The sequence below is a fragment of the Pithys albifrons genome, chromosome 27 (genome assembly GCF_047495875.1).
Source record: "Pithys albifrons albifrons isolate INPA30051 chromosome 27, PitAlb_v1, whole genome shotgun sequence".
In the NCBI taxonomy this organism is placed as follows: Eukaryota; Metazoa; Chordata; class Aves; order Passeriformes; family Thamnophilidae; genus Pithys; species Pithys albifrons.
The window spans coordinates 1,727,946-1,740,798 of record NC_092484.1 but is presented as its reverse complement, the minus strand read 5'-3'; the positions used below and the strand labels follow the sequence as shown (position 1 = coordinate 1,740,798).

At 54.2% G+C, this 12,853-nt stretch overlaps 2 protein-coding genes across 3 annotated transcripts; one reads left to right on the top strand and one right to left on the bottom strand.

Moving 5' to 3' along the window:
* Positions 1–438: 438 nt before the first annotated feature.
* On the top strand, positions 439–6,644 carry MISP (mitotic spindle positioning). 2 transcript variants are annotated; one of them, XM_071578125.1, is made up of 5 exons: positions 439–518; positions 2,549–4,695; positions 5,126–5,337; positions 5,727–5,765; positions 6,007–6,644. In XM_071578125.1, the coding sequence occupies exons 2-5, from the start codon at positions 2,667–2,669 to the stop codon at positions 6,091–6,093; spliced, it is 2,367 nt and encodes a 788-aa protein (XP_071434226.1). In that variant the 5' UTR covers positions 439–518; positions 2,549–2,666; the 3' UTR covers positions 6,094–6,644. The 2 variants fall into 2 exon arrangements, with proteins under 2 accessions (XP_071434226.1, XP_071434227.1); XM_071578126.1 differs by lacking the exon at positions 439–518 and adding an exon at positions 1,111–1,172.
* Positions 6,645–8,044: 1,400 nt separating this feature from the next.
* On the bottom strand, positions 8,045–12,102 carry LOC139683224 (uncharacterized protein KIAA1958-like). Its single transcript, XM_071578132.1, has 3 exons — positions 12,096–12,102; positions 10,742–11,903; positions 8,045–9,156 (listed from the first exon to the last, which is right to left on the bottom strand). The coding sequence occupies exons 1-3, from the start codon at positions 12,096–12,098 to the stop codon at positions 8,312–8,314; spliced, it is 2,010 nt and encodes a 669-aa protein (XP_071434233.1). The 5' UTR covers positions 12,099–12,102; the 3' UTR covers positions 8,045–8,311.
* Positions 12,103–12,853: the final 751 nt, after the last annotated feature.

Below are 12,853 nucleotides of genomic sequence, written 5' to 3'. Positions count from 1 at the left end.
AACGGCTGCCCTGGGGCACAGGGTGAGGGGAGAGCCGGGCATCCAGCCTCTCAGTGTAGCTTCAGTGCTTCTCAGTGATACAGCTATGTTCATGGAGAGGCAGAAAGCACCTGGAGAAAGGTCTGTGGGTGCATTACCACATCACTGCGCTCCTGCACCTCTGCGATGTGCAGGAGTGCACTGGCGCATCGAGGCACGGGTGCACTGGCACGTTGGTGCATCGATGCATCAGTGCATGCTGCAGATCAGAGGCAAGGGCAGCCCCCTGGGCATGGGACCAGCTGCAGCACTGACGTCGGCACAAGTTGATCAGGGACAGGGCACTGAGCCCAATGTGGTTCTTGGAATTCCCCATAGACTTGTGGTGAGCTTATCAGGGCGCTGCAGCCACACCACCCCGTGCCCCCCCCACCCCACTGCAGCCACCCCAGCCACTCACCGGCAAACGCAGCTCAGCTGAGTGCCCCGTGTGACCTCCCTGGGGCATGGGGACCCCTGCCCCAACAGCTTCCTGAACAGTAAGTGCAGCGTGGTCAGGGGTGAGGGCACTACCAGGTGCTGGGGGGCCACCATGTCCCCCAGCCTTGAAGGGACCAGTGCCCCCACAGGGATGGTGGCAATGAGGGTGTGCAGTGAGGGCTGACACTGTCTGGGGTGGGCAGGCAGAGGGACGCCGGTCTCATGCTGGGATGTTTGCGGGCCTCGCACATCAGTCAGTCTGGGAGTGCACGTGGCTGCTGGCGCATGGTGGGCAAAAGGAGGGTGCACTGCAGCTCTGCAGCCCTGGGCAGAACCCCCAGTGCAGGGGGACCCTGGGAAACACCCCCGGTGTCTCCTTACGGTGGGGAGCCCAAGCCAGACTGGTCAGTGTTGCAATGCCACCTAATCTGGCCAGCACGTCCTATGGTGCTTGGCTGGGGGCAGCCTGGCACAGGGGGGACGAGCCCAGGACCCCCAAACCCCCACAGCCCCTCAGAGCTGGACCGAGCCAAGCCAGGTGGATGGATTTGGGCGCAGCTCTGGGAGGGGCCGTTCCGCTTGCCTGGAGCCTGCCGGCAGCCCTGATAAGAGCCCAGCTGGCTTTCCCCTCTCTGCTCCCCTCCTGTGCTGGCCGCCAGCACTCCCCGGTGATGGGTCCCCTTCCAGCCAGGATCTCGATCCCCCCAAACATGGTAAGAGGCGTGGGCAGATGGTTTTCGCTATCCAGGTCGCTGAGGGCAATAAAAGAGTGAAAATGAATCACAGTTAGGGGAATTACAGGGAAATTCAGCCGAGCACAGCTGCAGGGAAGGAGGCTGAGTCACCTGGGCTTGACACGGGTGGCCAGGATATCCCAGGTACCACTGATGAGATCCTGGTGCTCCTACCCCAGGAAAGGCCTAAACTGGCACAGCTCTGCTTGCCTAATGGGAGGATAGTGCATCCCAGGAGGTGAGCAGGGGAAGCTCAGTCACCAGTGTCGCTGCAGGAAGGAGCCATAACCAGAGTGTTCGCATCCTGGAGATGGAGCTGGGATGCTCTGGATGTAGGGAGCACTGGGTACCTGCCTCTGCCCTGGGAAGCCTCACTCTGGGCTATGCTTGCTGGAACCGTGGCACCCAGGCTCTGGGCTGCCCCTGGCATCGCCATAGCTGTGCTCCCTGCCAGGAGGCTGTGAGTGTCCCGGAGTGGTGCCCGCCAGTGACACACCCTGACCTGCTGAGGCTCACTCGAGCCCAGCCAGGAGTGGTGATGGGTGACAGCAAGGCTGTGGCTAAGCCTTGGCAAACAATGGGACTGCTGCCCCCGGGCACGCCCGGCTTGTCCTTGGGTGACGTGTGTGTCACCAGCTCCAGGGTCAGGAATGGCATTTGCAATGTGGTGAGAGCTGCTGTCTCATGGGGACCCACCTGTGCTGCCCCTCCCTGCCTGGCACTGGCTGTCCTGGATGGCTCTCACCCAGCCAGTGCCAGAGGATTGACCCCAAGGTCAGGGCCATTCATTCCTGCCCTGCATACCAGGGGGGTTAAAGTACTCTCGTTTTATGGGCCATGAAACCATTTTTATGACCCAGTTGTTTCTATAGCTCTGCTGTTTGGAGGCTCCCTCCTGTAAGTGCATGAGGAGATATTCCAGGCAGGGGTGGCCTTGGTGCCACTGCTGATGCCTCTCCCTGCAGGTGCCACCTGGGACTGGAAATCCCTCCCCTCCCTGTGCACGTGGAGAGGCCCATGTGACACCAGAGGGTGTCTGTGTCTGGGGTGATGCTGAGCCGGTCCGAGGCTGTAGTCTTGCTTCAATTGATGGTGCCACAAACCTGTGGCAGGTTTGGCTGTGCCCCCTCAGAACATGGCCAGGAAGGGGGACAGAGGTGGGAGGAGGATCTGGGCTCTGCTGCAGTTCCTATTGGGTGCTTTGTGCTCTGTCTGCTCTGGTCTCAGATGGGGCAGGTTGTATGGCAGTGTCTGTCCCTGGCTGAGGACAGTGGTACCAGGCTGGGACAGGGGCTGTATCCTGACCTCCACTCTTCCTGCTGCTCTTAACAGCCACTCTCCCCTCCTGCTTGCAGGGCCAGCCAGGTCCGTCCCCTTGACCTCTGCTGAGCTGGGACCCCGTGCGTGACCTTGAAGCAGAGCAGCGGCCCTGGTTCAAGGCAAGGTTGGCAGAGGGGTGGCTCTTCCCAGGAGATGGACAGAGTCACCAGGCACCTGGTGTTCCAGCTCCCACAGGCCTCGCACAGGCCTGACTACAACGATGGGCACCAGACAGGCTCGCTGGCAGAGCTGAGGGCAGACAGTGATGACGATGTGTTTGGCTCTGCTCAGCGTGGCATCCAGAGGGTGGAAAATGGCCATGGCTGGAAAAGGAGGTCCAAGTCACCCTCATATTTCCTGGAGAGTGGAAAAGACGTCTGGACCCCGTCTTCGGACAGGGAGTCCAAGTTGGAGGTGGTGAGGTCAGGAAGCCTGTATGACCTCAGGGCTTACAGGGGTGAGAGAAAACCCTCAAAGCTCTACGATGAGGAAGAACAGGACCTGTACAGGGTCCCTCCACCCAACATCTCACCCGAAAAAGCCAGGGAGCTTGAGGATGAGAGGAGGGAGGTCATCCAGAGCCAGGTAATGAGGAAGAGCTCCACCATTGCTGAGAGGTGGAGCTCCATGGATGAATTGAGCTCCATCAACATCAGCGTGGGCAGCCAGGGTGAAAGCAGGCATGCAGGCAGTGTTACCACCAGCTTTGCCATCACCTTTGACAAACCTTCCTTGGGCAGAACTGTGACACCTGTTGACTCTGAGAATATCGACACAGAGCAAATCAACTTCTCTGCAGCTCGGCAGCAGTTCCTGATGCTAGAGAAGACCAGCCCAGGCTCTTTTTATAGCCCAGGGCAGCAGGTCATATCCCCAAAGCCAGGGTCAGTGACAAAAGTCTCCAGAGAAGAGTGGCACAGCCCTGAGATGGCCACAAAGGCTGCGAGAGGCTATGGTGGTGCTGGTGCATCAAGCCAGAGCAAAACAGACAAGAGCATTTACCAGGTTTACAGTGTGTCCTATGAGACACCAGAGAAGGAGGAGGTTTATGCTCCCAGAAAGGCTCACATTGAAAGGTCGTATCCCATAAGGAAAATGTCCAGCCTGATGAAAATGTTGTCTAGAGAGGACCTGGACTCCGGCTTGGGTGAGATGTATAACGAAGCCAACACAGGATACACCAGCGATGGAAGTGCCTCCAACGAGACCTTCAATGGCCTTGTGGATCTGAGGGCTGGCAGCAACGGGCTGGGCAAGGAGATGAAAGTCAGCAATGAGACGCCCATTGAGCGGGAGATCCGCATGGCCATGGAGAGGGAGGAAAACCTCTGGAAAGAGAGGGGGATCCAGCGACTGACCCCTGGCAGTGAGCTGGTGGAGATTCAGACCAAGCCTGTCCTCACCCTTCATGCCTCTCCTGGCCCAGGCAGGAAAGGGAAGGACAGAGGCCGTGCTTCCCTTTACGTCCAGCGGGAAATTGAGCAGGAAACCAAGCGTGAGGAAGATCTGAAGAGGCAAGGGAGGCTTCTGGGGGCATATGACAGGGGCACGCAGCAGGAGCTGGAGGAGCGCAGGAGGGTGTTTGAGCAGGAGGAAGCCCCTCCACAGAAGCCCACCACCCCAAGGCGAGCAGAGGAACGGAAGAGCTGGATTAAGGAGTCTGTGGTGGAGCAGCCCTTGAGCCCCAGCCCTGTGGAAGACACCAGGGGTGGGAGAAGCATTCCTGGCTGCACAGCGAGCATTGCACACTTCCAGCTGTCCCAGCCACGCTTCACTGTCAGTGAGAGGAGCTGGGAGAAGCCCCTGGTGTCCCAGCACGCTTCTGCCAGCGCCAGCAAGAGGGGGAGTGAGGATTCCTGGGGAGGAAAGCTTCCCGGCTCCACCCCAAGCCCCGCCAGCACCGCTGTCGTCCCCAGAGAGTACTTCTCCCTCTCCTTCTGGAAGCCCAAGGTCTCCTTCGTGGAGGACATGGGGACGCAGAGCCCGCTGCGGAGGGAGGATGGCCGGGAGGAGCAGTACCGGCTGCGGACCTGGAAGCCCCAGACGTCCGCGCTGATCGAGGAGGAGATCCGGAGCGACTTGCAGAGGGAAGAGGAGCTGCAGGAGCAGCGGCGGCAGCGGCTGATGGACAGCTACAGAGATGGTGTCCCCCAGGAGGGTTCCCGCTCTCGGCACAGCTCTGGTAAGGGAGGAGAGGGGCAGAGTGGTAGAGCAACAATTTGGTGGGATGCCCATAAGGACTCCTGTGTGCTGGTAGCAAGCTGTCCCAGGAGAACTTGATGCCAACACACTGGAGTCAGCAGGAGAATTGCTGCTGAGGAAGCATAGCCTCTGCAGGAGCAGTACAGCTTTTGATTCCAGAGCTGCTCAGCTCTCGATGACTTTGTGTCATGTTACAGCAGCACACAGGGCTGGTAGGGCCCAGCTCGTGCATTTCCAGTCCTTGTTCCTGCAGTTTCTGGCTGAGGCCCAGACACAGGGTCCCAGCTGTGACCAAACCTGCTAGACCGGCTGTGGATGTGGGTCTGGGGCAGGGGCCTGGCTCTCCTGCCGGTCCTTGGCCACTGGGAGTGGTCCTGGGGTCCCTCACCCTCCAATGCTTTCTTGCAAAGCTGCTTCAGGTGCCAGCGGCAGCTACTCGGTGTCTGGGTCTCCCACCTCCACTCCTGCCTCGAGCCAGACAGGGATCCTGGGGCTGATGTCGTCCTTCACCCCGCTGAGAGTGGCCAGTTCCTCCCAGGGCAGCATGGAGACCCCCACCCCTGACTCGTCACGTTCCAGCCCCTTCCAAGAGTGGAGGAGGAGAGTGAAGGAGGATGGAAAGGTGAACATGCTCACCCTGCCTGTGCTGGGCAGCACATGGTTGAGGGGACTAGAGCCCAAGGGAAGGCTGGTGTTTGTGGGGCTGAAGGTGGCTGTTCTGGCTCCCACCTGGAGCTGGAGGTCCAGGTGCACAGCTTGGTGGGAGACTCAGGTCATGTGAGCCCCCCCAGGCTGCACCTGCTGTTCAGAGCTGCCAGCACTGGGTGGGACTGGAGAGGAGCAGCAGCTTCCTCCTGGGGGAATCCTGTCCTGAACCGTCCACCCACCCTGGGGAGGACATGACTGTGCATGCCTTCCCTCCTGTCACCACCCTGGGGGCTGGATCCGGCCGCCTCTGGATATTGCCCTGCCAGGCTGCCATTATCTGATCCTGTTTTCCCCTTTCCACAGTACGCAGGCATTGAACCCATTGACAAGGTCAACACAGAGGTAAAGCTTTTCATGAACACGGGGACTCTGCTCATGCTGCCCTGACACCCCCTTCATTCCCCAGGCTCCCCTTGCTCCTGGAGGCTAATGGGATGGATGGGCCATGGGCACTGCTTGGGTGGGCACTGCATCGAGCCGAGCGGGTTGAGGGGGCTGGTAGGGGGACAGGGAAGCTCTACAAAACAGACTGATTATAAAAATCTCTTCTTTACAAAGATCCTGCATGTTCTGGTCTCTGCAGGTGGTGGAAAGCACCCGAGTGATTCGCCACAAGAGTGTCATGGCCCAGCGCTGGGAGGCCGGGCAGTATGTCCGGGATGAGGACTGAGGGACCCCCAGGCCAGGGTCTCACCCTGTCCAGGACTGACTGACTTGTGACCAAAATACCCAATCAGTTCCACCCCTGGCCTTTGCAACAATCAGAGACATATACCCTGCAAATTGATCTCTTTTATTGGCACTGATAATCCTTCCATGCAATAGATCTGCTCCTTCCTCCCCCTCCCTGTGGTGTGGGGGAACAGTGGTTTTTATTTTCTTAAGAGGGGAAAACTCGGATCAGTATCTTTTTAATCACTTCCAACTGGAGTCAGATAGGTGAAATCATTTGGTAATTCACTTTGCCCCTTGGGAGCTGTGTCTCTGGCTTACAAAACAGCTGTTGTATTTCTCAGTGGTTTTAGGTTTTTAGGTACCAGGAGGCTGGGCATCACCTTGAGGGTACCTGGACTGAGGCCTCTGGATCAGCATCACCACGGGACTGGCAAATCAATGTTGGTGTAACTCCTGTGATCCGTGGAGATGCAGCAATGGAATATAAATATATATATATATAAATGCTGTTTATTTTGCTAATTTATTAAAGAGTTGTTGCTCTCTCTTGTTTTTCCTGGCCTGTTCTGCCCACCTGCTCTGCTGGTTCTGCACTGGTGTTTCAATGGAGACCCACAGCTGGGATGTGGGGCTGGTGCAGAGCCTACCAGGGGCTGTGCTTCGGGGGGGTCCCAACACCTGCTGGGCTGGGGGAACACAGGGGTCCTGCTGGCTGAATCTGGGAGCACCTTGGGCTGGGGGAAGAAGTCCCTGCTTGGGGCAGGGGTGGCACTGAGGGGTGGCACTGGGTGGACTTTAAGGTCCTGTTTGACCCCAACCACACTGTGGTCTGTGCCTGTGTGCCCTGCTAGGAGGGTCTCTGTGCAGACCACACGGCGACCCCAGCCCTGCTCTGTTGGTGATGACTGTGGGGTTCCCCAGTGGAGCCCCAGGGAGCTGGGAGGTGCCCAAGTGTTGTGACAGGTCAGAGGGGGTTGACTGTGCCATCTGCTTTTTCTGGCAGGAGCCACTCATTTCTGAGCTTTCAGCACAGGCTGAACCGACCAGCACAGGGGAGAGAAAAGCCTGACCAGGGGTTGTCTCGGGGCTGAGGGAAGCCTGGCCCCACGGGGCACAGAGCTGTGGGTCCTTTGGGATGGCTGTGCAGTGCTGGTGCCATTTCAATGCCATCAGTGCCCAACAGCATTGGGGGAGCCAGCAGATGCCCTCCAGCACTCGGTGATCAGACTCTGCCTGGTTTTATGTCTCCTCAAGCTAAATTATCTGATGGTGTTAAATTGCTCAAAGGGGACCAATTCTGTCAAAGGACCTCACCCCCAAGGCCTTGTTCAGAAACCATGGAGGTGGCTTGTAGGGCCTCAAAGGGCCCAACCTCCCCCCCCAGGGGGAGCTTTGCACCACTGGGATGGGAGCAGGGGACACCACAGGGAACAAAAGGGAATAGGATGACATTCCAGGAACCCATCATCTGCTGTTCAGGGCTGCATCCTGGAAGAACACACAGACAGGACTGAGCTAAAGGTTCTTTTATTTGGTTCTGTCAACAACACAATCAACAACCTCACTGGGCTGTAACAAGGACTGAGCAGAGCTGAGCACATCTCCCAGGACCTTTGGGGAGCTGCATTTTGCACTCTAGGGAAACCACTTACCATAAAACCTTTCAACACAGTCAAACACTTTAAATAACTTCTTAAAACAGCTACAACTTCTTCAATCTATGAATCTTTCACTAAAGGAAATGACAAGAACCTTGTCAGAAACATTACCGTGAGGTCGGAATCGGCAGCGTTGTTGGTCTCCTCACGTTGCTCATCCTTCCCTGCAGGCCTGTGCCCCGGGCTGGGCTGTGTCACCCCCCAAAATGCAGGTGCAGCTGATGCTCCTGGATGGGCAGTGCCACCCCCGAGATGCTTCCACGTCAGCACTGGTGTTTTCTCATGGCACTGACTGTACAGTAGAACATTAACTTGTATGGCAAATGTGAAACCGAAGACTCTCATTAACTCAACAAATTATCAATTCCAGCAAGAGAAAGGACAACAGAGGAATTTCCCTGAAAGCTGAGATGCTGCAGATCTTTAGGTGCCTTCAGTGCCAAGGCAAAGCCCAGGAGAAGGACATTTGTTCTCAGCCTACACCAAATATTGCTACAGGATTCTGTTTCAGAGCAGCCTTGGAGTGGTTTAAGAGGCAAAGTCGAAGGAACATCTCTATGCCCTGGGCTTCCTTACAGCTCCTCTGAATTGCTGGGTAATAACTTTCAAGATATTTTCCATTTTTGCTCCTGTGAGTGCCTTCCTGCTGTACCACACCTTGTCCCAGACAGAGCACAGTGTCTTGGGAGCCAGGTAAAGTGGGTCGGTCTCTTTCAGCATGTCCGGCGGCCTCCTCTTGGCGTACTCCTTGTAATTGGTGACTGGACAGTTCTCTGGATCATTGGGCTTGGCAAAGAGCTGTGGGCCTGGCTCCCCTTTGTTTCCCTCTGAGCTCAGATCATCCTTCCACTCCAAGTACTCCACCTCTCCCTCGCTCTTCCTCAGCACCAACTGTCCCCAGTACAGGTGGAAGCTCTGTCTGTGGGTTCTTGTCCCAAAACCTCTAACAATGCTGGTGAACATGAGGTGCAGAAAGCCCTGAGGGTTCATCTTGCTTAAAATTCCCTTCTTCTGAAGGTCTTCCACATCTTCATCTGTCAGGTTCTCCAAAACACTCAACTCTTCCTCCCTCTTCTTTTGGCACAGCTGCTGATGCTTTAGTTTCCAGACATCCTGAGAGGCCCTGAACTCCAGCCCTCTCACCATGTTGTACTGGTAGTTGTGCTTCTTGAGGTACCGCTCGATGCTGCGCTGTATGAAGCTAAAGGAATGGACAGAAAAATCCATGCCATCTTGTCTCTTAGCAGAGTTGAAGAAAGAGACCAGGTAGCTGTCGAGGTCTTCAGGTGGCAGCATGTGGATCTCGCGTGTCTCAGAGGGGTGGTGCAACATCAGCCAGTCTTTGAATACTTTTATGTCACCAGTGGTACAGTTTTTCCTTTTCTCCTTCTTCAGCTCACCTGAAAAACAAGACACAGCTTTGTGGACAGTCACAAAGATCAGTAAAACATGAGGAGATGCAGGATAGTGTCCACCTGACTTCTGAAAGCCATTCAGACACTGGGACTCTTCCAAACCTCCTTCCCTAGAGCTGTGGATCAGTTCTGTGTTCTCCAAAGGTCAGCACCACCAGACAGTGTCCCCCTCTCCATGGAAGGGTGGGCTCCTTCCTGCTCCCTCTCCATTTGTTGCTGGCCCTGCTCACTGCCAGACAGGGAGATTTCCCTCTCATTGTCAAATAAAAACATGACCCAAAAGTTGAGGAGGATGGTGAAGGAGGACAAACAGTTGGGTAAAAGTGTATTATTATTTTGTTTAGATGATTGCCAGGGTTCCAGTTGGGCTCTCTATCAAGTTGCCATGGCAATACCACATCTACCTAGTTTGATGTAGCATAAGAAATGAATTCTTTGGATCACTGGAAAGCTCCATCTGCTTGTCTGTGACTTGTCCAGGACTGAGGAGGGGGAGATGCAAAAGGACTCATGAGCCAACATCTCTAGATTCCCCTGTTTGTACTGTGTTCTTTTGTACAGGCTTACTTGTCATCCTGAAATATTGTGGATGGATAAGGTGGATTTCTCTGAATTCTGTCCAGCTGGTTTGGGGTTTTGGGCCTATTCTGTCCTGACTGCTCTGGGTGCAGAGAGCAATAGTTCATGAATCAGTAATGCTGAGGCCTTCTCTGAGCCATGAGCCAGTTACCTTGGCAGAAACCACTACTACACAGACATTCCCAGGTGAATTTCCAGTTCCTTCAGATGACACATGATGTAAATTATGAAAATAGTCAAATAATGCTCCCAAACCCCAACTGCAGCAGTTTGTGTGGTTGTGGCTCTGTAAGGAACATGACTGTCTGTAACCTCAAACCCATTCAGGACCAGCACTGGTGCTGCAATCACATCACAGGCAGATTTCAAATGCTGCCTCAACACCCTCTGCCCCTCCCAAGGATGTGCCCAGGCCCCCACAATGTGGGACAGTGCATATAAAAACCATTATTCTTGAAAGGACTAAAGCAATGCATGGAGCTCCTGGCATTTTCCATGCAGGACTGACACTCTGCTATCACTGTCAGCACTGGGGATTTTTGCTGCTGGCTTTGGTGCTGCCAGAGCTTCAGCCACAATTTCTCTGCATAGTTTCCCCTTGTTTCCTTCTCTTGAGACCAAATTTCCCATCTCTGGCTTCAGTTTCACACAGGGGCTCTCTCAAGTACAGCCAATGTACTGTGTGGGGATACTGGGCAAAATGGAAAAGGAAAGGATTTAGAACTGGGACACCGGGGCTGGGCTGCAGCCAAGAACACCTTTGGGTAACTCAGGGAAGGACATTCCCTACAGAAGTGCTGATTGCTTCAGGCAAGGACCTTTTTAGTTCCTCTGAGTAGACACAAGAGTGCCACAAATCTGAGGGATTTACTCAGATGCTGCAAAACACACCTTGGCAGTGATGTGAACTTGCCCTCCTTTGATATTTTGGGAAAGTGATTAATAGTACACCCCCACACTTCTGCAGACATCAAACTCTGGGCTCTCTTACCTCTGTTTGAGGCTGAAGGTGGAGGGCTCTCTGGACTCTGGAGGGCTGAAGGATGAAGTGCCTCCTCAGATCCCAAGGGCTTGCTGTTCTCAGACACATGCTCCGTACTGTTCCCACTGGAGTCCATTCCCAGTGTGTCATCCTCTGGAGGGCTCAGGTGGAGCTGCTGCGGGACATCAGCAGTGGCTTGAAACTCAAAGAATGTTACCACAGGACATGACTCAAGCTGAGCCTTTGCTTCAGTGCTGGAGAGAGAAAAAGGTTTGAAACATATCTTTGGTGCTGCTGATCCTGGGGGGGTCCTTTCTCTGGAAGTTTCAGCTGCGGGCCCTGTGGAAAGACCCGACTTCAGCATGTTCTTGCCTGAGTCCTCCAGGTTGCCAGCAGGGGACTGCAGAATGTAGATAGGGGGTAGGGGTGGCCCTGCTGTGGGGGCAAAGGCAGCTCTTTGGGTGCCTCTTGGCTGGTGAATTGTGCACTTCTGCCAGTGGTGCATCTGCAAATCCACCTGAGCAGGTGGCTCTGGCACATTATTCTGTTTGATTCTGTCTCTTTGGTTGTCTTCATCTGCTACACACTGTTTTTTGTCAGAGGTAATCAGTAAGTCATCATCAGTTTCAAGCTTCATGTTCTCTTCACCACTTTGGAATACAGCTGTCAAGTGCTGCTCTGCTGCAGAGTGTGATGTCAAGGGTTTCCAGGTATTTTGCCTCTCTCTGGGTGATGGCTTTCCATGCTCTTTATGCCTTGTGTAAGCCTCCTGCTGAACAACTCCTGGGGATCTGCCATATGACTCCATGCTCCCAGAACCTGCTTGACCCCTCTCAAAAGATGATGGGGTCAGCCTCAGCCTCTTTTCCCCAAAGTTGTCTTCCCTTGCTGAAGCCTGTGAAGACTGGAGCCTCCTTCTCCTTTCTACAGCCTCAGTCCCTTCTCTGCCTCTGTCATGTGACTTCCCATATTGCCAGTGATATGCATGTCCAACTCTGCACATCCACAGCATAGCACTCTCCTTGTCTAAGTGACCAGTGTTAGGTATAAATTCCAGGGCTGGGACCTGCTTGCATATGGTCCCATGACTGTGTGCCCAGACCACAAGTTTGGAGAGATCCATGTGAAGGGAACTGGCATTGTTGCACTCCTCATCATCAGAGCTCTCGTTCTGTAAAGGCATGTTGGAAAGAACGTGAGTGAGAGGGGATGTGCAGAGCACAGAAGGCCTGGGGCTGTTTCTGTCCTTCCTCAATAGAGGGATAATTGTAGATGGGCAGTTTTCTCTCATGATTCTTTTTAAAAACCAATTTTTTCATTCTTTCTGCCTGTGCTATCATTTATGCCATAACACAACACTCACCATGCTGCTGTTTTCTGTCTCACTGAGTCTTCCCTCAGGTGGAGATCAGTAAGTGACTCTTTGAACAGCCTTTCTCTCTCAGAACCTGAAATAATCATCACACATGGTTGTGTCTATATACATGGATGGATGTGTGTATCTATCTATCTATCTATCTACATATATATATACCCTGGCCAGCAGATGCAACTGTACTTCTCCATGTTCAGCCCAGAACAAAGGCCACTGCAGGCCTGTGCCCTCCCTGGGCTGAGCTCCCTGGGCTCCCAGGAACTCTGCACACAAAACCTAACTGGAGTATTTGCTGAATCAGCCTCTGTAGCACCAACAAAATGGAAACAAAATATAAATACTGAAAATACAATTTTACAAACCAAATTTGGTGAGTTGTTCTTTCAGCACTCTGTGCCTCTGAGTGCTGAACTGCAGAAAGAGAACCAGGAATAGTGAGGCTGGTTCAGTCTGGCTTTCTCTGACTTTACAAACAGTAACAAGAGCCAGTTTCCCAACGGAAGGATTTGCACATTTGATTTGTAGATATACTAGAAACTAAATCTGAAACTCTCCTATCTGTTTGGAAGGCTCCATGTAGCAGCCTAGACATTCACCCTTGTTTTTGTGTCACAGGGAATGTACCCTCAGCACCATGGCAGCCTGTGACCCTCTGTGACTGACACTGTGCGCTCGCAGGCTGGAGTGCAGCCTGTGCTCCAGGTGTCTTGGTCCATGATTAATTAAAAGCTTTGCAATTTGTGGTG

Excerpts from the sequence above, each read along its gene's own strand:
- MISP (XM_071578125.1), top strand. The coding sequence starts at position 2,667 with ATGGACAGAGTCACCAGGCACCTGGTGTTCCAGCTCCCACAGGCCTCG. Across the intron at positions 4,696-5,125 it reads CCGCTCTCGGCACAGCTCTG|CTGCTTCAGGTGCCAGCGGC; the intron begins GTAAGGGAGGAG and ends TTTCTTGCAAAG. Across the intron at positions 5,338-5,726 it reads GAGTGAAGGAGGATGGAAAG|TACGCAGGCATTGAACCCAT; the intron begins GTGAACATGCTC and ends CCCTTTCCACAG.
- LOC139683224 (XM_071578132.1), bottom strand. Across the intron at positions 9,157-10,741 it reads ACCTTCAGCCTCAAACAGAG|GTGAGCTGAAGAAGGAGAAA; the intron begins GTAAGAGAGCCC and ends CTTGTTTTTCAG.